This window comes from Guyanagaster necrorhizus, assembly GCF_019112545.1.
Source record: "Guyanagaster necrorhizus MCA 3950 unplaced genomic scaffold BT62scaffold_3, whole genome shotgun sequence".
NCBI lineage: Eukaryota > Fungi > Basidiomycota > Agaricomycetes > Agaricales > Physalacriaceae > Guyanagaster > Guyanagaster necrorhizus.
Window position 1 is genome coordinate 1,176,592 of NW_025064882.1, and position 19,869 is coordinate 1,196,460.

General features: G+C 47.6%; 8 protein-coding genes across 8 annotated transcripts; 3 read left to right on the top strand and 5 right to left on the bottom strand.

Annotated features, from left to right (window-relative positions):
• Positions 1-488: 488 nt before the first annotated feature.
• Positions 489-3,015, top strand: BT62DRAFT_926899 (acyltransferase ChoActase/COT/CPT). Its single transcript, XM_043185140.1, has 9 exons — positions 489-848; positions 903-1,152; positions 1,202-1,233; positions 1,283-1,587; positions 1,640-2,156; positions 2,210-2,400; positions 2,449-2,681; positions 2,731-2,768; positions 2,823-3,015. The coding sequence occupies exons 1-9, from the start codon at positions 632-634 to the stop codon at positions 2,987-2,989; spliced, it is 1,950 nt and encodes a 649-aa protein (XP_043044741.1). The 5' UTR covers positions 489-631; the 3' UTR covers positions 2,990-3,015.
• Positions 3,016-3,593: 578 nt separating this feature from the next.
• Positions 3,594-6,035, bottom strand: BT62DRAFT_409168 (P-loop containing nucleoside triphosphate hydrolase protein). Its single transcript, XM_043180814.1, has 7 exons — positions 5,265-6,035; positions 5,026-5,205; positions 4,326-4,972; positions 4,003-4,274; positions 3,864-3,956; positions 3,656-3,799; positions 3,594-3,601 (listed from the first exon to the last, which is right to left on the bottom strand). Exons 1-6 carry the CDS (start codon positions 5,958-5,960, stop codon positions 3,768-3,770), a joined length of 1,920 nt encoding a protein of 639 aa, XP_043044742.1. The 5' UTR covers positions 5,961-6,035; the 3' UTR covers positions 3,594-3,601; positions 3,656-3,767.
• A 12-nt stretch (positions 6,036-6,047) lies between these two features.
• BT62DRAFT_926900 (uncharacterized protein) lies at positions 6,048-11,223 on the bottom strand. The gene is made up of 6 exons (XM_043185141.1): positions 10,461-11,223; positions 10,184-10,412; positions 9,627-10,133; positions 9,471-9,577; positions 7,527-9,420; positions 6,048-7,477 (listed from the first exon to the last, which is right to left on the bottom strand). Exons 1-6 carry the CDS (start codon positions 11,175-11,177, stop codon positions 6,258-6,260), a joined length of 4,674 nt encoding a protein of 1,557 aa, XP_043044743.1. The 5' UTR covers positions 11,178-11,223; the 3' UTR covers positions 6,048-6,257.
• Positions 11,224-11,708: 485 nt separating this feature from the next.
• On the top strand, positions 11,709-12,643 carry BT62DRAFT_1000489 (DnaJ-domain-containing protein; the record flags this gene model as incomplete). Its single annotated transcript, XM_043176648.1, has 6 exons — positions 11,709-11,842; positions 11,893-11,969; positions 12,024-12,085; positions 12,134-12,342; positions 12,401-12,516; positions 12,558-12,643. 6 exons carry the CDS (start codon positions 11,709-11,711, stop codon positions 12,641-12,643), a joined length of 684 nt encoding a protein of 227 aa, XP_043044744.1.
• Positions 12,637-14,294, bottom strand: BT62DRAFT_990863 (uncharacterized protein). The gene is made up of 4 exons (XM_043190256.1): positions 14,183-14,294; positions 13,670-14,131; positions 13,477-13,616; positions 12,637-13,421 (listed from the first exon to the last, which is right to left on the bottom strand). Exons 1-4 carry the CDS (start codon positions 14,246-14,248, stop codon positions 12,779-12,781), a joined length of 1,311 nt encoding a protein of 436 aa, XP_043044745.1. The 5' UTR covers positions 14,249-14,294; the 3' UTR covers positions 12,637-12,778.
• Positions 14,295-14,381: 87 nt separating this feature from the next.
• BT62DRAFT_926904 (uncharacterized protein) lies at positions 14,382-17,594 on the top strand. Its single transcript, XM_043185142.1, has 14 exons — positions 14,382-14,456; positions 14,506-14,925; positions 14,978-15,021; positions 15,077-15,299; positions 15,350-15,452; positions 15,503-15,573; positions 15,622-15,750; positions 15,804-16,049; positions 16,102-16,198; positions 16,247-16,386; positions 16,437-16,687; positions 16,736-16,831; positions 16,887-17,162; positions 17,211-17,594. The coding sequence occupies exons 1-14, from the start codon at positions 14,387-14,389 to the stop codon at positions 17,538-17,540; spliced, it is 2,496 nt and encodes an 831-aa protein (XP_043044746.1). The 5' UTR covers positions 14,382-14,386; the 3' UTR covers positions 17,541-17,594.
• BT62DRAFT_883753 (S-adenosyl-L-methionine-dependent methyltransferase) lies at positions 17,544-18,451 on the bottom strand (the record flags this gene model as incomplete). The annotated part of the gene is made up of 3 exons (XM_043182770.1): positions 17,544-17,625; positions 17,683-17,749; positions 17,800-18,451. 3 exons carry the CDS (start codon positions 18,449-18,451, stop codon positions 17,544-17,546), a joined length of 801 nt encoding a protein of 266 aa, XP_043044747.1.
• Positions 18,452-18,817: 366 nt separating this feature from the next.
• BT62DRAFT_882902 (uncharacterized protein) lies at positions 18,818-19,181 on the bottom strand (the record flags this gene model as incomplete). The annotated part of the gene is made up of 2 exons (XM_043182725.1): positions 18,818-18,965; positions 19,021-19,181. The coding sequence occupies 2 exons, from the start codon at positions 19,179-19,181 to the stop codon at positions 18,818-18,820; spliced, it is 309 nt and encodes a 102-aa protein (XP_043044748.1).
• Positions 19,182-19,869: the final 688 nt, after the last annotated feature.

Consider the following 19,869-nt stretch of genomic DNA (forward strand, 5'->3'; position numbering starts at 1 on the left):
TGCTCTGATCAAGAAACAGAAAAGTTGCCAGCGACTTCTCTTTGTTCATCAATCATAGTGATCTCTTCGTCTACATAGAATGCGCTTATAATGTTGTGCTCCTCCCACCTTTGCGTCTTTGCGTTCGCGGATCACTCGATTGGATCTGATGTGTAACATATGGGAGGCGCATCTGCACTTGATATACTTAGGTTGTTGCTTGAGCAGCTGAGCGACGTCCAAACAGTGGGACTCACCACAAAAGGATGCAGTGGGAGACGGACAGCAGACTTGTAGTCCTTAGTGAGCAAGTGTTGTCGTTCTTTGGCACGTATCTGTGAGACGCGTCTGCCTGCTGCACCTCTACGACAAGTTCAACTCGCGATTATATGCCGGGAAAACATTTTTGGAGGTCCTTTTGTCTGTGCTCGAGCGACATCGGCGAGTGAAATGAAGAGGCAGAGGACTGAGGGACGTTGCAGGAGCACCATTCGGGCCGATGCGATCCGATAACGGCTTCCTCCTCTCTCCAACAACGTCGTACAGTCATGATTTGCTCTCATTCGCCGTAGAAATCCCCATTTCTCCGTCAAGGACCTTAATGATGCTACCTACACGGTCTGCACTCCATATTCGACGATACTCTCCAAAAATGACCACTACGACACCAACGCTGCTGCGTCTACCAGTCCCTGCTCTCCGTAAAACGCTAGACAAATACCTAACATCCTTAGAGCCCTTTTTGCTAGAAGATGCCTCCAAGAAAGGGCTGGATGATGATGCTCTCGATGCGTCTCGTCGACTTCGTGCTCAGTGGGCTGATGAATTTGCATCAGGTGTAGGAAAACTCTGTCAGGATAGACTGCTGGGTGCGTTTGTCTCCTTCCTTTTGAAATGCGCTCGCATTCTTAGTTTGTCTGGAGAACTTGACAGAGCATCTCCGAACAACTGGCTGGATGACAATTTTTGGATGAACAACGCGTATATGGAATGGAGAGCTCCGTTGCTCATCAATTCCAATTGGTGGCTTGCTTTCGAGGACGATGCGAACATTCCTGTATCGGAAAAGGAACGAAAAGATGGCCACTTCAAGACTGGGTTCTCCAGATGGCAGATTAAGAGAGCGGCTTGGTTGCTTCATCGAATATTAGAGTTCAAAATCAAACTTGAAACGTACGTACCCTCTAATTGGTCCAGCTCGACTTTCGCTTAAGAAGTTCAGGCAGGAGTTATACCCGGATACTACGCGGACAGGTGTGCTTTGTGGATATCTGTCGTGTCCTTGGAATCTGAAGTGGTCTAGGTATCTGGCTAAGAGAAAGCACATCAAAAATGTTTAACGTTGCGCGGATACCGAAGCATTCTTGCGACATCTTATCACCTGTACCTCTACCGACGGATCCATTCGCCTATAACATCGTAGTTATGGTACACGGATGGTTCTACAGAGTCTCTGTCATGGAGTCGCCTTCCGTTTCGATGGACGTTGGCCATTTGGCGCGATACCTAGAAGCTGTTGTTTCGGATGCTGAACAGCGACTGATCGATGGCGAAGAACCGGTTTCCATCGGACTTTTGAGTGCAGATGATCGTGACAAATGGTCAGAAGCGCGTATTCGTCCTTGAACTGTGCGGATTCTTTTCTGATAGCTGGCCCTAGAACTTCGAACATCTTCTTGCTCTTTCTGAGTCCAACAAAATGGTACACACAACACTGTCGAATTCGCTCATGGTACTGAGCCTTGACAACGAAATTTATGAAGACCCTACATCACCGAACCCATCAACGAAAGAATATTCTTTCAACTCCCACCTCCATGTCATTCGTTCGACAGCAAGCAACGTTGGTAACAGATGGTTTGATAAAGCTTTCACCCTCGTCGTTGACCCCGCAGCGCGTTCTGGCGCCATGGGCGAGCACTCTCCATGCGACGCCTTAGTTCCAAGCATTGTCGCCGAGTATGGAATTATCCAAGGTATCAATGGATCTCATTTCGAGAATGATTCCTCTCTTCCATCACGAGGCCAGAGGTGGGACCGGCTAGACTGGGTTGTCGACGACTTCATCAAGGAAGAGTGTGGTATGGCGAAGAAACGTGCCGAGAGGATCATTGAGGACTCGGATGATAGTGTTTTCTGGTTCTCGGATTATGGGGTAGACTGGATCAAGGGAGTCGGTACTTGAGCATCTTTCATTGTGTTATTTTCTTGCGTACTGATGAGGTGTCAGCGAAATTGGCTCCTGACGCGTTCATACAGATGGCGCTGCAAGTGACATGGTACAAGATGCGGGGACAATTCACCGCGACGTATGAGACTGCGCTGACACGGATGTTTGACAAAGGACGAACAGAAACTATCCGGACGCTGACCCGAGAGAGTCGTGCATTCTGCTTGGCGATGGTTGATGGTCGTGTAACGGTATGTATGCCAGATACACATGTGCTGGTATAGCTGAGTTTCTTGCAGGCAGAATCCAAACGCGCTGCACTTGAGTCAGCTATCAAAGTACATACCAGATTAACCCGTGAAGCTGCAACGGGCAAAGGGATTGATCGCCATCTTATGGGTCTACGGCTGATGCTATGCCCAGAGCTTCGAGAACATACACCACTCTTTGAGGATCCATTATTTGGACAGAGTTCATGCTGGAAGCTGTGTACGAGTGGGCTTAGTGCTGGTCACCTCTTTCGGGGTACAGGGTATGTTACTTGGTTATTCCACTTCTCTTCCTCTTTGACTCTCAATCAGATTTGGTGCAATATATGAGGATGGTTATGGTATAAACTGTAAGTGCTTATAACACATCTCTGCAAATAAAGCATATTCACATCTGGATGTAGATCTTGCTGGATCTAGTATGATAAAGTTTGGGATTGAATCCAAATTTTCTAATTCTCTTACATCTACATCTGCTTTTATATCTACTCTTGCTGATGCTCTTAGAAGTATGCAGAATATCTTTTGTTTAGATATACATTCAGAAAATGTTGCTAGGACTCATTTATAATTGTCTTATTTGATGTATAGATCAAGATAGAGCAATGAAATCTATAGTTTATCACTGATATTTCAGTAACATTTTTTGAATGAATATATAAAGTTTTTGAAATACCAATGATAAACTAGAGGTAACATCCTCTATAATGGATAGCTATTTTGCCTAAATCCTGCCTTGGATTACATCCTCTACAGTCAGCCATGCCTTCTTTCCAATATGATTGGCTAACTCTCCAGCCAAGGAATCTCCACCAGCCCCATCAATAAAAGAGCGACTAGTAAGTATATACATTCCTTTCTTGCATCGGGTGAGCATTACATTGGTACGTCTCATGCTATTGAGAAATCCAATTGAACGAGATCGAACAAGAGAGATGATAATGTAATCTTCTTCATTTCCTAAAAGCAAATATTAGAATAGCTTTAGTATGAATAGAAGATTTTAACCTTGAAATGAATCAACATTGAAACATTTATCATACCAATCAAGTCCATCTACTTCTGACATATCCTTTTGAATCTTGTTTCTTTGACTGTCATATGGTGTAATTATCTTATATGACATCTGTTGTTCTTGAAGATAATGAGCAAGCTGTATTGCAACAGCTGCTTCAGCATCATTCTAAATTATATAGCATTAAATCAATATATATCGTTTTAAATAAAATAAACTTACTGTAAATGACTGAGATATGCTCTGTCGTTCTCGACCATCAATCACATCAACAAAATGACAAGCAATAATGTCATCTTGAATTGGATGTAGCAGATTTGACTTCAGCTCATTGTTATAAACTGCTTGAGATATAAAATCTCCTAACTGTGGAGGCATGCGATCTATAAAAAAAAGTCAATAATCAGTCTAAAAATCAAAACAAACATACATTGGATATTGAGTAAAAATGCATTTTCACGTAAATGATCTATCTCAAATATGCTTCTGAGATTGTCAACATTGTCTGTTCCAAATGGTGGTACTGCAGCAAATAAGCAAAATAAGCAAAATCCAGAAAGAATACTTACACTGTTTATCATCTCCAATGAAGCATATCTTCCGTAAGGAGGAAAATCTTATAAAGATATTGAGATAGTCAGCTATTTTGATCTGACTAGCTTCATCAACCACTGCACATCTCAATGCAACAACTTTTGTAAATCTGAAGATCTGTGAATTTGAAAGCATACTGAGAGTGCAAAGAAAGACTCTAGATCCAGATAGATTTTGTGCAGATAGTGCCCCAAACTGTGTAGAGAGAATAACATGTTGCTGGATCTTAGTATAAAGATCATCATGCCTATAAACATTTAATAAGATGTAGATACAATCAGAAAGAGAAGTAAATTACCAGTCATTATGAAAATCTTCAGAGACCAAAAGTTTCCAATCCATAAAATTAGTCTGCAATAGTTTCTCTGCAATATTCTTTACAGCAACATTTGATTGTGCAATCAACCAGATACCAGACTTTCCTTCAGCCAGAGCACAGTGAACAAATGTAGCTATGACTGAGGTTTTGCCTGTACCAGGTGGACCTTGGATGAGAGTAATAGGATATGAAGAAAGCATATGATTAAGAGCTTGTTGCTGGGATTCATTGAGATGGTGGGAGGCAGAGTTGCAATCAGATAATGGCCTGGCTGTAGATATCTGAGTATCTGGTTGAGAGGGAGGAAACCAACTATCAGGCCATTCAAGAGAGGATCGATCTGCACCATCAATAGTATCATGATGGAGCAGTATATTGCAGATCCATGGGTTGTCTTTGAAGATGGTAAGATCCCCCTGTAAGGTATGCCTGATAAAACCATCACGTATTCCTTCAGCTGAAGTTGGCTGATCACGATCTGTACTGATGATAGAGATGACACTCTTGTTGTCACTCATAACAGATGTGTCAAAGTTGACTGTAGCTGACTTTCCTTTGACAAAGCTGATCTGTCCACGGCGCTGTATCTGCTCGCCTGATTCGAGTTGAAACTTGGTGATTACATTCTATAACAAGAATTGTCAGGCCTAGAATTAATAGAAACCATCTCATTGCATACCTGAAACTTGTGAAATCGGGTCTTGAATGCTGAGGCATGAGCATCAATGGATGTTCCATCGATAGAGGCAGCTGAGGCTCGAGCATCAGAGAATTGATGATTTGTCTCCGTGGGCTCCAAGTGGCTGACACGACGGGAGTCTTCTGAGACGCGAGCTGAGGCATTCAGTATATCCAGGAGCTAGAAAGGTAAATGAATTTGTCAGTTCAGCATGGAAGACCTGGCATAATGCCACTCACTTGTCCACTCAGCTCACTGGTATTGATGGGCTTTGCGGTACTGAAAGCGGATATCCCGTTTTCATGCGATGGAAGTATGCATGAAATCCAAGCTCTTTCAAGAATGTCCACGCGCATCCGGCCGATCTCTTCGAGATTGTATGTGAGATCATTGAAGATTTGATCGATGTTCTTCTTGTTCAGCTTGCAGTTATCCGAGTCACCGAAACAAGCCTGGATGGCAGACAGAGGCTTGCGAAAGGATGGGAAGTCGGCATCAGTGAAGACGGACTGGATGTCGATGGCACGCGTGACCTTCACACCGAGCTCTGACCACAGGACCATCGCAAGCTTGGCAGCATCAAATGCATAGAGCTCGCCAATGGAACGACAGAGTACGTGTTTCTCCAAGATTTCCATCTTCTGTTGTCTGTTAGGTGGTGAAGGACTTGCAAACTCGATAATGCAGCATCGTTCTTTGTCTGCAACTGCCAACGCGGCGAGCCTTCCTTCTTTGGTGTACCCGACCGATATCCCAAGCGGATCTGCCCTTTCAGCTCCAGTCCCTCTCTCCGTACTGAAGATATCCAGCGTCCGTTCCGTGATACGCGTCTCATCCACAACGTGCTGGCGGATTCGAATAGTGTAGTAGTTGGGATGACTGATGAGATTCTGGATGATCTCGAGAGGCTTTCCCTTGGGCGCAGGCGTCGTCATTGTTATCCGTCGATGAGTGAGCAGAGTGAACGTAGAGAGAAGGTGCCACTGATAACATCAGCCATGACGCAAAACGGTGAGTGTCAAAAGAGGAAATTCAAGTCCGTTCTATTCCTGATATACCTTCGAAGTCCAAAATGTATTTCGTGATACTGAATGCATAAAACGAACGGAGGAGTAATCAGCTAACAACTAATATCTCGCGGGACAAGGTAACTGCTGTGCATGAGGATGGTATAAAGATGTAGAGTAAGTGAGAGTCATAAAAATCGTAAGTAGTGTACGGCGAGAACGAAATCAAGGTTTTGGACTGGTCGGACGAGAAGAATTGCGAGGTAGTTCAAGATTGGAAGGAGGATCAACAGTCCTGGCAAGTGGAGATCCACGGCCAACAGGTGAGCTTGCGTTCGAAGCGTACTGTTTTGGTGAACCAGAAAGCGCGCTAGGTGGCTGGAGATTTAGGTCTTGAAGACCGTTGTTCGGCGTGAATCGCGGATCGAAGCTTGACATGCCTGTCACCTGCATACCCAACGACGGCACCTGTGCCCCCATCATCGGCATACCCATCATCGACATGCGAGGATCGAATCCACCCGTCATCATGGGATTGAGCAGCTGCTGGGGAACTCCTACACCACCATCACCTCCAACTTGCGACCCAGCAACGGAGAACGCCATCATAGCTTGTTGGTATGCCTGAGCAGCCTGTTGTGCAGCAAACATCTGCTGAGGATTATAACCGGGCATCATCCCAGGAAAACCGGACATCATTGGATTCATACCCTGAGCGGCCATCATCGGGTTCATGCCCTGGCCAGTCATCATCGGATTCATACCCTGGCCAGTCATCATCGGATTCATGGCTTGACCGGTCATCATTGGGTTCATCCCCTGCCCTGTCATCATCGGGTTCATGCCCATCATGCCCATCATCATCGGATTCATCATCGGATTGAACCCGTTGAATTGTCCACCATATATCGAACCCATCTCCATCTGTTGACGCTGCTGCTCGTCGAATTTGCGTTGCCTCTCCTCTACCATACGCTTTTCCCGCTCACGTTCAGTCAATGCAGCTCCAACGCCGCCTTCGCGCTTTCGTTCTCGTTCATGAGCAGTGATAGCGCCCAGTAGACCAGTCTGTGGTGGCGGAGGCTTGTTGGGAACATTGATGAGCGAGGCACCATTTTCGCGTGCAAGTTCTTCTTGACGTTTCGCAGATCGATCCTGTTTGTCTTGAATACCCGCCGAAAGCAAACCTTGCGGTGTGAAAGCTTTCGTCATGGTTTGCGAAGGGGGCTCCAGTTGCACAAATGTATCACGGTCCTGGGAGAGAACAGCAGGACGTCCAGGATCCAGAACTTGACTCCACACTGACTGACGAGCAGGGGCGACTTGTAGATAATCGGCTTGAGAGCGGATCTGCGTGCCTTCGTCGTATTGAGTGCGCCTAGCAGTTTCGGAATGTTGCTGGTCAGGAGCACTGCGACGTTGAGGGAGCTCTTCAGGTTCGGCGGCTGGACGAACGTCAGCAGGAATGATAAAATGAAAGGTTGAGTAGCATACATTTAGGTCGGCTTCCTGGAATTTGAGGCAGCGTCCTGGGCGGCCGCAAATGAGTGTACTGGGACTGTTCAGGTCCATGATCAGACGGTGGTTTGGCGGTGTGGGTGCTGGTGGAGGCAGGGGCTGAAGGCGGTTTCGTCGCAGGCTCCTCGTCAGAATCGACATCCTCCTCTTCCTCCTCCTCCTCTTCTTCCTCCTCGTCCTCCTCGCTGCTCTCAATCCACGCGTCATTATCCTTCGGCTTCTTTCGACCATTAGCTCGTCCGGGACGGTGGGCAGCCGCTTGCTGCGCTGCTTGTTGCGCTTGAACCTTCGCCTTCCGCTCTGTCGCCGACTTGGATGGCGCAAAAGAGGACTTATAGGGTGCTCCCGGTTCTCCAGGCGCTGTCGGCGACGGGAGTGGTTGCTCTCCATGGCCAGGTCGAAGTGGCCCCACGTGTCCTTTCATCGTGTGAGAAGGCGGCGGTGGTTGATCATCGTCGAGATAGGACAAGGCTGCCAGCGCATCAAGGTTTCCCTCATCAACGGGCCCAATATCGGCTGACGCTCGCCTACGAATTTCTGGATCCATGCTGTCTTCGCTCTGAGTATCTTCTTCGAGGACGGGCGGTGGTGACGGTGAAGAGACGCGTTGCGCCTTTTTAGTCTGAGCACGTGCTCCTGATGGCTTACGCCCGAGAGCCTGCCGCGAAATCGGGCTCATCCGATCTCTCGGGGGTGACGCCGGTTGGTCCGCAAAAACCTTGGGTGTGCCTGTTAGATGTGGTGACCGCATGCTTGTAGCCGGACTCGACACACGACTTGTGGCGCTCGTGGGCTTGAGTTCTGATTCATTCAACGACGAATCTTCGTCTTTCTCATTTTCTGTAAGTGGAGATACTAGACGTGGGGATGCAGCTGGAGATGGTCCCTTATTGTCAAACTGCATGAAGTATAACGCCCCCGCCTCACCGCCAATGCTGTCTTCTGCTGCTCCCGGGGGAGTTCCTTGAGGTATTGGTGGTAGATGGGATGGATGAAGAGATCGCCTTGCAATAGTTGGTGATGAAGGAGAAACAGGCACCGCTTCCAAGGAGTAAGGTGACGTTAAAGCAGATGGAGATGTTATCACAGATGCACCTAACGCCGAATGAGTGGCAACAGAGTAGGGCGAAGTCAGTACCGATGAAGGAGAATATGAACGTGGGTTCTCATGCAATCCAAGAGCTGGAGATGTGGTCGGAGATGGAACGGGTTGAGAACTTGGATGCGGTTTCGATGAAACAGGCGATTGCACCCTTGGTGAAGTTGGCACTCGGAGCGAAGGCGCTTCCAAGGATGTCCTTTTACTAGAGATGGGTGCGTGCTGGATTTCAAGGCTTGGACGGCTTTGTCCTTGACTAGACATCGTGCTGGTCATGTTATCCTTCTCGGGTAGAGGTACTAATGGTTGTACCGGACTCTTTGGTAATGAACTGAGAGAGTGTGGCGTAGCTTCAGGAGGCTGAAAAGCTGATTCTTCAGGCACAGGGGACTGCGTCGCAGTGGTCACGTTTGCTGACTGCCGCCGTCCTAAGACGCTCTGCCCGTCAACAGACATCGATCGACCATGAGTGTAAATACTGCTTTGCTCTGTAATGGGAGTGAGAAGATGCCGTTCTTGAGGTTGACTTTGTGTGCTGTCGAAGCTCAATGGTGGCAACTGAGGTCCAGATAAGAATGTTCGGGTCTGCTGTGGAACATTGACAGAACCAGTAGGGGGCAAAGACGACGTTTGGGCATGATTTTGAGGCGCCGGTGGCTCCATGCCCCGCATGCGATCATGGAGAATACCGAGAAGTCGGGACCGAACGATAGAAGTTCCGTCATCTCGAGGGTCCAGCGTCTCGGCCAGTTCCCTGTCAAGGAAGAGAAGCTATACGGCAGCGTTGGTAGAGAACCTGAAGAGATAAGGGGTGAACGTACGTCTTTCTGTGGTCCAACAGGATAGGCAAACATCAAAGATATGGGGTTTCGAGGGTCCCATACCCATGATTGTGGACGTCCATATAGCATAAATGCGTCATGGAAGGCTGTAATAGACGGTGAATTTATGAAACAGAGAGAGGATGGCGAGCTTACCTTCAACCCATTTCAACATCTCAGTGGCCTGGCTCATTTCAGGTTCCAGCTCTGGCATTACGAGAACCCAGCCCTCACGATTCCGCATTCCACCAGCCGTATCCTCAACACCAATGTGGCCTTCGACTTTAATCAGAGTGCTCCTGCTAATCAGCTCAGGCCTCTCTGGATAAACGGCAAAGGCTTGGGTAATATCAGTCATGGTCAAAAGGGCCTTCCTTTTGTCCTTGACCTTCTGAGATGCGAACATGGTAAAGCTGGCTTTGGATGGGCCTGAACGTTGAGGACTGGCTTCACGGGCGAATAAATTGGACATTCGCTTCTTCTTGCTCCCCACTCCAACTGACGGCGGAGATCCTGGACCATTGCCTTCGCTACTGTTACGCTCGCCCTCGGTCGCTGCGCTGACGACCATCCATACACGTTTCCAGTCGGTCTGGCCAGATATACGGATCCGCGCCCAGCCTTCCATGCGGCCGCGATTGAGCATTGACGGCATATCGGGCGCTAAGGGCAACAATAAATCAATGTCGCAAGGCTGAGACGTAAATGATCACCTTTGAGGAATATTCTGATCAAGTGCGCAGTGTATATTTCTTCAAGACGGGATTTCTCCCAAGCGGAGAGACGAAGGGCAGCAGCCCATGAAATGAGTGCTTCTGGTGAAGGACATGAAAATAATAGCAAGTTTGAACCTGCGGTGTTAAGAGTGAGAACATTTGCGTAGCGTTGCGCGGGTTGAGAAGAAGTGGCAGGAACCGTAATGGAGCCCAAAACGGTGACAAACTGAAAGACATGAGCAGAGAATATGAAAGAGACTGAGCAAGGACTCACAGCGTCGGTAGTATTTACATAGGCAGGTGGCACCTCTTTTCCCTGCTGACTGGCCTCTTTGATCTGCTTCATGTCCCATACACTGAGAGTCGTGCCGCCTAGCTGCGCCCAGACGTCGACCCATCCTTCATCTTTAGTAGGTCGCTGTCCGTCGGCGCCACGCTCAATTTTACGAATGAGAGGACCAGAGAAGTAGATTTTATGAGCATGTGCGATGGTCAGGCCGACAACGGAGCGAATTTCGGGATGTTCTGATAACCAGCTAGGATTAGTCTGTGTCACTGTAGGTGGGCGAGCAATTGCGGGTCGCTGGGCGCCTGAAGCTGCGGTTTCCGGGTGTTGAGATGGTGGTGGTGGTCCGATGGGATTATTAGAATTTGTTCGTGAAAGTAAGGAAGGACTGCGCTGGACCTGTAGGCCATTCTGCTGGGGGTCGGGGTGTTGCTGCTGTTGCTTGCGAAATGAAGCAAAAAAAGAGGAAGCACGACCGTGGCCCTGTGGAGATGGGCGCTGAGCAGCATCCATCGGCGGGGCGGATAGCGGCGAAGTGGGCTGAGAAGATTGAATCGGCTGTTGTTGGGGCGATGAAGTAAAGTGATGGCGAGGGGTATTGGCACGGAGTTCCTGCAGACGAGTAGGAGAAATAAAGCTTGTGTTCCGACTGTCCCAACGCGGCGTCGTGGTAGCTGAAGTAGAAGGAGCCAACTGCGTCGACATTCAATTATTCAAGCTCAAGCGCGATGCCGGTGATGGAAGCGAGACGAGAACTATCATTATCTCCAAATTATCTCAACATCCCTGACTCTACTTCACGTGCAGCACCGCCGTCGTCGTCGCTCGCGGTGTCCAATAGGTCTCTATCTCTGAAAATATTTTGCTTATAATGCTTCTCGAGTCCCTTTATTTGCTCTGCATCAAAGTTATGCTGCGACTGCTCGGCCTCTGTCTGCGTTGCTCATTCCATACGTGACTACATTACATACAATTCTGGGAATGTTGCTCGTCAACTGGGTGCTGGATATTACTTTGCAGGGTTGCCCTACTATGAAACTAGTTTGATGGCTCGAGTCAGGACATTGTCCAGGAACGGCTTTGACTAGAGTACATAGCGTGGCAAGGGTTCTCGTGCTGTGATATGTTCGTAGGATACATAGTAGCCATATAATGCATATAATTCGAATATCTCATGTCGAGAGTCACAAAAATGGTGACACCGATTGAACGACTCTGATCACGCTTATTACCACCATGTCCTCGTCGTCCAAGACCCCTCCATCATCCTCAACCATCGACGCAGAACTTGAGAAACTGCTCTCTCGTGAGGCATCTGCGTTCCAAAGGGAAGTCGAAGTCGAGCGCATCCTCAAGACTCTCAAACTAAAGTGCGTTGTATGTCCCTTTCCTCAACCCATCTATGTTGATGCCGCACAAGTCCCTATGATATCCTAGACTTAGACGAATCTGCTTCACAAGATGACATTAAGAAGAAGTACCGCCAATTATCTCTATGTGCGCGTTAGAAGCTGGTTACAAACCCGACACCGGTGCTGACAGCTATCCCAGTTATACATCCCGACAAATGCTCTCACCAACGCGCTCCAGAGGCCTTCGACATCCTCAAAAAGGTCAGCTTCTCCCGTACTCCACTTAGATTGCTGCTCAACTGCGCCCAGGCCGAATCCGAGCTCTCCGACAAAGCTAAACGCGAGGAACTCGACGCTATCATCAAGCAAGCCCGGATTCTCGTCCTCAAAGCCCTATCGTTGCCTACATCAACTCCTGACTCTGATCCAAATCTCAAGTCCCTAAACCCGCCTTTCAAAGTTCGAATACGAGCCCAATCAAAGGAACTGCTCATTGATGAAGAAGTGCGGAGACGAAAGTGTGTCTACATTCTCTCCTGTGTTCTGTGTACTATGTCTCTGATTTTATGTCCCCAGAGCCATCAAGATGAATCTCGCGAATGAGGGCTTAGAAGCAAGAAAGAAGGACGAAGAAATTGCCGGCAAAAAGCGCAAGGCTGAGGAGGACCGGCTTTGGGAAGGCACGTCCCTCTGTTTGTCTCATCGTTCACCCCTGTTCACTTGTATACTGTAGATAACCGAGACCAGCGAGTCGACAGTTGGCGGAGCTTTTCGAACGCGAAGAAGAAAAAGAAAGCCAAAGTCAACATTCTCGGCTGATACGTCTTGCGACATAGCCCTTTCTACTAAGTATCTTCTATGTCATCACTGCGCTTTGGAACGTTCAATGTCGAACGGCCTATTTATCTACATCCACTTTGTTCAGCTTCATGATGATGTGTCAAGTATATAATTCTAATCTGACAGTTCAATCACGTCGGGTGCATCAGAGGCCCTATTATCCGCGATCCGACGCTTCATATGTCTTGTGGGTGCAGGAAAATTCTCCTTATCATTATCTTCGCCATCGGAGATCGTGATAACATCCATAAAACCGTCCGCTGAAGCACTTTGTCTCCTTGACGAAGATGCGTTCTGGGTGGACTGTGTTTTCGATTCATGCTCTGCCTCGACGGCATCCAATGCAGCCCATAACTCATCAGGAAAGTCTTCATCACCGAACTCGGAACTGGCGTCGCCATGAACACCTCGAGGAGGCTCAGCAGCTTCTTCATCGCTGTCAATGACGATCATTCGGGATGTTCCTACAGGAGAGAGATGTAGGCTGCTGTGAAGATCCCTGTTTTCTAGAACTCTGGACGGGGTGGAGAAAAACGACGAATTGACCACGGCTGTCGAAGATGAAGGCATTGAGTCCGAAAGATTATTTGGATTCTGACTCGGTGTGCGTCTTCCGGAATGCTCCTCATCCATGAGATTACGTTCTACCAAGGTCGGAGAAGGAGGCTCATTAACCTCGTGTAAAGGTGAACGGAACGGAACAGGTGCTTCTTGCATTTCTACATTGGCGTCCGCTTCTCGTTCCGGTTCAGGATGTCTGTAGATAGGTCATTGAACCCTACGTACGAATCCGAATGGAACTTGACGCGCACCCCAGTCTGAGCCCGAGTCCTCTCCTAAAATCAACGTTTTGGAGAGCCTTGCGCTCTTCATTCATGTGGCCTCTCATTGTGACGCATTTGGGTTCCAAAAAGGCGAGGCCCCGACGTACATGAAAATTTGTCAATAGTAGCTTTGCCCCAATTAATATAGCTGATAACTGAGCCAAGATTATCAAAAACTAACTTTGCATCCAAGAGATGTCTCGCCAAGCGTGAGGTCTTTGAGAGGTCTGTATTCCATAGATTTCAACAATGTTGTTCCATCGCTGATGTCCATTCGAAGCATCGACCTCGGATACGCAGGTATGGGGCCTTCTCCTTCGATTTCCACATCACCCTCGCCAACTTCTTGTTCTCCGGCAGCTATTCGTTCGTCTCGTGTGATCCTGATTTTATTCAAGTTGTACGCACTGACACCTATATCAGTGATCGAAACGATCTCTACCAGTATAGGTCCAGCAACAACAGTGTGTTGGGTCTCGGGATTCGCGATGTCGGCGGGTAATCCAGTTCCTTGAAGCATGGAATCCTGCAAATTCGAGCACAAAAGTTGTTCCTCAACGTGTTTCAGTATTTGGTATATGTCCGTCGTAGGACTGAGTTGCTTGTCTTCGAGAATCCAGTTGTAGCATGCCTGAAGCCATTCCTTTGTTTCCCTGTCAGCATAAGAGTGTGCTGCCTAAAGGATGATAGTTACCGGATCGACATGAGGTCTAGGATATGCCTCCTCGATAAATTGAGTGACTTGATAGGGAACAGCCATCCCAGCAGAAAGAGAAAATGACAGCACGGAACGAGTCAAAATCAAGTGAACGCCGAACGCGCTTCGATACGTCACATCACGTGATCTGGACGTTACAGGGAAAAGGCCGAGGTCTTGACAACTTGCAAAATCATGAAAATGTCTTCGAGGTCGAAAAACACGACACGACTACCACCCAGCATCCTGGAACAGATAAATGGTCCATCTGGTGCGTCAAATTTATACTTATAATTCTCAGTGAATAAATACAGGAGCAGGAAACGACGAGCCGCGCCGCAGGAAACATAAGGCTACCCTCTCCAGGAAGGAATCCAGGAAACAAGAACGGCATACAAAAAAGCAAAATAAGGCTGTTCACTTCTCCGGAGGTCCTCGAGCTCCAAAACGTCCTGCAGAAGAGGAGCTTCATGACTCTTCCAAACGCAAGAAAGCCAGGCTCGAATCAAGCCCTAATTCTGCAAAAACTGTTGTGATGAGCGCTCCTAGTTCTGCAGAAAAGACCGTGAAACCCTTGAAGAAGCCTCCAACGCCGTTGGAGAAGCTCGTCAGCGGATTCAAAGCCAAATCCCAACCGCGTACTTCCAAAGAGATGGAGGAAGACCGCTACATTGTGTACTTAGAGTCCAAGCTTGGGTCAAAAGGAAAAAGGGAATCTGGCGAAGACGATGGCCTTGACGGTACGTCCTCCCCCCAATGGTATTCTTCCTGGATTTAGACATATGGCTTTAGAACTACTGGACTTCACCTCGTCAATAGGGTTGAACGTCCCCGACGTATGATCATTTCTTCACGTTTCTGCGACCATTGAAAACTTATTATCTCCTTTAGGAACTTGAAGACGAAACCGATGTAAACCCAGAAAGCAACGACAGCGAGAAGGACGCACAAGAGGAAGACTTGGAGCTGAAATCATCAGACTACAGTGATGAATCTGCCGGCGCACTTGGAGATGTTGCGGAAGATGACGACGAATATGAAGAATGGCATGGAATAAACAGTTCTTCATCTGATTCAAGAAAGGATCGCGGACAGACTAGCGAGGTTCCTACTGGTAATTCTATCACATTATCTAGAAGACATTGGGTTTTACTTCTGTTCAAGTCTCACACTACATTCCGCCACATCTACGACATGATCAAACCTTCGAGAATGACTCCGAGGAAGTCATCAAATTAAAGAGAAACCTCAAAGGTCTACTCAACCGGTACGCCGCGAATGTCAGCAAAACTATAAACATCCTTAATCTTTTCCTAGTATGAGTGAGCAAAACTTGGCAAGCATTCTGGATGGCATAGAAGAGCAGTATCGAAAACATCGGCGTCATGGTAGGTCACGTTTAGCAGCCGCTTGCCAAGTCCGCTCATTTGCTGCAGACGTCACTTCCACAATAACGGCCCTTATAGTTGAAGGGATCTCAGTTCACTCCTCGCTACTCGATTCTTATGTCGTATTACATGCTGCATTCGTGTCGAGTCTACACAAGGTTGTCGGAATCGAATTCGGTATCTTCTTCGTCTGCTTGATGCGCTAAACATTTCTGAATCGCTGTGACCAGCGGCCTATTTCGTTCAGACCCTTGTGTCTTCATACGAAAAGTACTACCAGACTATCGGCAGCAATCTTTCCTCAGAAGTTGAAGAAGGGACGAAGGGCAAAGAATGCTCGAACCTTATAGTTCTCCTCTCAGAGCTCTATAACTTCCAGGTCATCTCTTGCGTTCTCGTCTTCGATATCATTCGTGGTATATTAGAAAGCAAATTCTCAGAGTTCAACATCGAACTGCTATTAAAGATGTTGCGAAGCGCGTAAACTTGATCAACGACCTATCTTTCTTACATTAATACTGCATACAGGTTCCGGGAAACAGCTTCGTCACGATGATCCTTCTGCCCTTAAAAGCATAACGGAAATATTTCAGAAAAAGCTTTCTGAGGTCGGGGAAAAACCGAGGTGCTTGTCTAGTGTCAACTTCAGATATTGTCACTACATTTTTCGTAGCTCACGGACCCTTTTCATGGTTGAGACTCTTACCAATCTCAAGAATAACAAGGTCAAGAAGTTAGCGACCCAAAACCAAGGAGGTGAAGCTGTTGAACGGATGAAGAAATTCCTTTCAGCACTGAGTAAGAAACGGCATGGTTAGTACTTTTCTTTCTTTCCATCGTTCTGTATTTTTAAAGTGCCGTAGTGGCTACGAATGAGCCGCTCAGGGTGTCACTGGCTGATCTTCATTTTGCCGAAAGCAAAGGGAAATGGTGGCTTGTCGGCGCCGCGTGGGGTGGGGACCCTCTAGTAGATCACCACGAGACGCAGAAAGAAGCAGCCTCCGGTGCATCTTCGGTAGCATCGTCAAACAACGCCCTTTTGAAATTGGCCCGCAAACAAGGAATGAATACCGACATACGACGGAGTATATTTGTTATCCTTATGAACAGTGAGGTGTGTCCCTTTTCTTGCTATTCAAGTCGGCACTTCAATGTGGATCAGGATTACGTCGACGCTTGTGATAGGCTGTCGCAGCTCAACCTTTCTGAGGTACAGCAGCGGGAAATAATACGGGTCCTTCTTCATTGTTGTGGCAATGTCGGTGCCTCCTCCAAATCGTACGCGCAGCACTGACTAAGCTGTAATTCTCTAGGAGAAAACATATAACCCATACTACACTTTGGTTTGCCAGCACCTATGTCGCTTGTCTCACTCTTACAAGGTGACGCTGCAATTCTGCCTTTGGGACTTTTTACGGGACTTGGGTGAGGCGGAAGTTGGAGGTGCAGAGGTGATAAAGAGCATCAAGGAGAGTGGCGTTTCCAAGAGCTTTGATCTCAAATCCATTTCATCAATTCGGCTTCGGAACGTTGCTAAAGCATATGCGTGGTGGATGTCCAAGGACTGTGTTACACTTGCTATTCTGAAGGTAAGAATTCTTATACACAAGGCAGAAACGTTAAAAGCTATTCTCCAGCCTGTTGACTTTACGCTCCTGAAGCCCCAGACAAAACAGTTTATCGGAGAAATGCTTTGTCAGCTTTTCATAAGCACCCAAACCTCGTCCCCCTTGATTGGTTCCAATGCCGAAACCCTTTCGATAATGCGGAATCGAGTTGCCATTGAGGAGGTCTTCATTAAAGCGACAAAGGTACAGAACCTAGCGATGGGTTTGGTTTATTTTCTGTCGAATTTCACACAAGACGACGTAGTCATCGGCGAGACGATGGTAAAATTTATTAGGTGGGCGACAGAGGTCGCCAAGGACACTTTGCGCACTGTGGTCAATGTTATTCCCAATCTATGATAGCTACATCTTTTTGAATGCAACACTAGAACAGACACTTCCGCTTTTACCACCAAACGTGAATGTGGGATGCTGTATTCGTGAACTGTCGGGTAAATCTTAAGTTGAAATTATGTTTGAGATGTGAACGGCGCAAGCTCACTGATATATAAAGCCCGTCTCCGGTGTTGCGAAATTCACATTGAGCTCGTCTTCGGTAAAATTACACGCTTTAAATAAACTAAGAATGCCGGTAGAACTGCAGTAGTTGTATACCTACATGTTATCAGGAAGAATCCGCCTGCTTTCAGTTGCCTGGCGGCACGCTGGGGATACTGATACGCAGGTGAGCGGCCCAGATCATCTCGCTGTCCAAGAGCAATGGCGTCATATGTTCCCTTGTCGAGAAGAAGATCCCATTGACCCGGGGGCGGTTTCTCGTGATTCATATGCGGTAACACTGGTGGATCTTCAGAGAGAAAGTCGCGCTGGCTGAAGGTTATACGCTCGCCACCCCGTGTCGATGAGATGTTCTCTGCGAGTTTTACGGCATCCACACTATAATCGATACCACAGAGAGTTGTCGCGTTGTATCCAGCTTCTAGCAAAGCAAAAAGGAGTGTGCCGTTGCCGCTACCGATCTCTAGAATTGATGCGCCCCGTGAAGATGGAACGTTTTCTACAGTCCAATCCACCATCTTTGCCACGCTCTCTTCGCCAAACCTGTCGCAAATCGAAGAGCAGGAACAGTCAGTCAATGAGAAGACATACCAAATTTCACCTTCATCGCCTGTTTCGTCGAAATTTTCTAGCTCTGTCTTGTATACGTCATCCCAGCTACATGGATTCATCAGTATGAGGGGAGAAGGACAGACCAAAAGGACTTGCTGTTCTTTGTTGCCAAGCTTCGACGGCTGTAGATCTGCACTCATGCTGGTTCAGTGCAGAGTGCTTGGTGCTTAGTCAGCAACGGTGAAAATCGACTCGAGAGGAGCGGCGGTAGGAAAGGACGTGAGATGTGCGTTGCGCAATTTGAAGTGCTGGATATAAACGTTGGTTCGCTGTTCATAAAGACAGTGTGCAGCATACTCCAAACGCAGTTGACAATCCGAAATGAGACTGATATGAAACTGGATGCTGACGTCTTCCGGCAAAATGAGATGTGGTGATAATGCATATTAGCGGAAGATGAGAACGTATTGATACATGTAGTCATGAGTAAGTACAACCTGCAAAGAAATCAGCTTGGGAGTGTATGTATGATCTGAACAACCTACTTGCAAAATTGCAGTTTGCCGTCACCGTTTGCCTTCCGTCTTTTCGAGTAAATCCTTTGCCTCGTTAATTTTGCTGGCAAGGTAAGGAGAGCCCCCTCTGTCAGGATGGTTGGCGAGCATTATGTGACGGTGAGCGTCTTTTACTCTATTACGTAGCAGCGGTCCATCCCTAGAACAATAACCATGAATGAAAGGGGACGAAATAGAGCACTGCTGTGACGCACTTTAGTCCAAGGATGGCGACGGCCTCTTTTCTGTCCATTTTGGCTTTGAATCCTCCTTTGACCCATTGTTCTGCTGCTCCTTGTCCGGCCCTCCGTATTAACTGGCGACCAATGAGAGCAGCGGTGATAGCACCGACACCAAACGCGAGAGGGGTGGTCATGGTGGAAATAAGCAAATTGAAAAAGAGCAGGTAAAGGGCGATCACGTGCATCGACAACCTGACCAGCACCACGACTCTGTCTCCATTCAATATAAGAAAGGATGCAAGCTAAATACGACGATTTCTTTGTATTCTCCTTTGTATTCTGGAATATTCTAGTACAAGCGCTGGTCGACAAGTCGCAGCTCGATAAGCTCGCCGGATGTAGAAATGGGCGCCTAGCTAATGCCCTTCTTCGATTGATCACCAGCACTGCCGTCTGCCTGCCTTCTACCCCCTTCTCGTCTCCTCCAGCATGCATACCCAACGCCTTGATTTCTCCCTCCAACAGAACATCTATACTGATTTCTATCCTCCAATTATCGTCTCTCACCACAATGTAAATGCCCTGAGAGCAGCAACACTGTACGAATTCATGGCCTCAGTAGCTACCACCGGACATATGGGGGTAGCGCCTGTCTATGGCTCTAAATGTGCGCTTTCCACCGTCGCTTTCGCATCTTCGACGCGCGTTATGATCATCGACTTCCCAGGACAGAGGTCCGAAGGGAGTCGTCGCGGTGCCTCGTCAGAGCGTCCCGCCCTGGATTTGTTAGAATGTATCGTTCTATGCAGCCTTTATCCGAAATTTGCCTTTCGCATGGACAACGTGGCCCTATCGCTTATATTTGACTTCAGCTTGCCTATC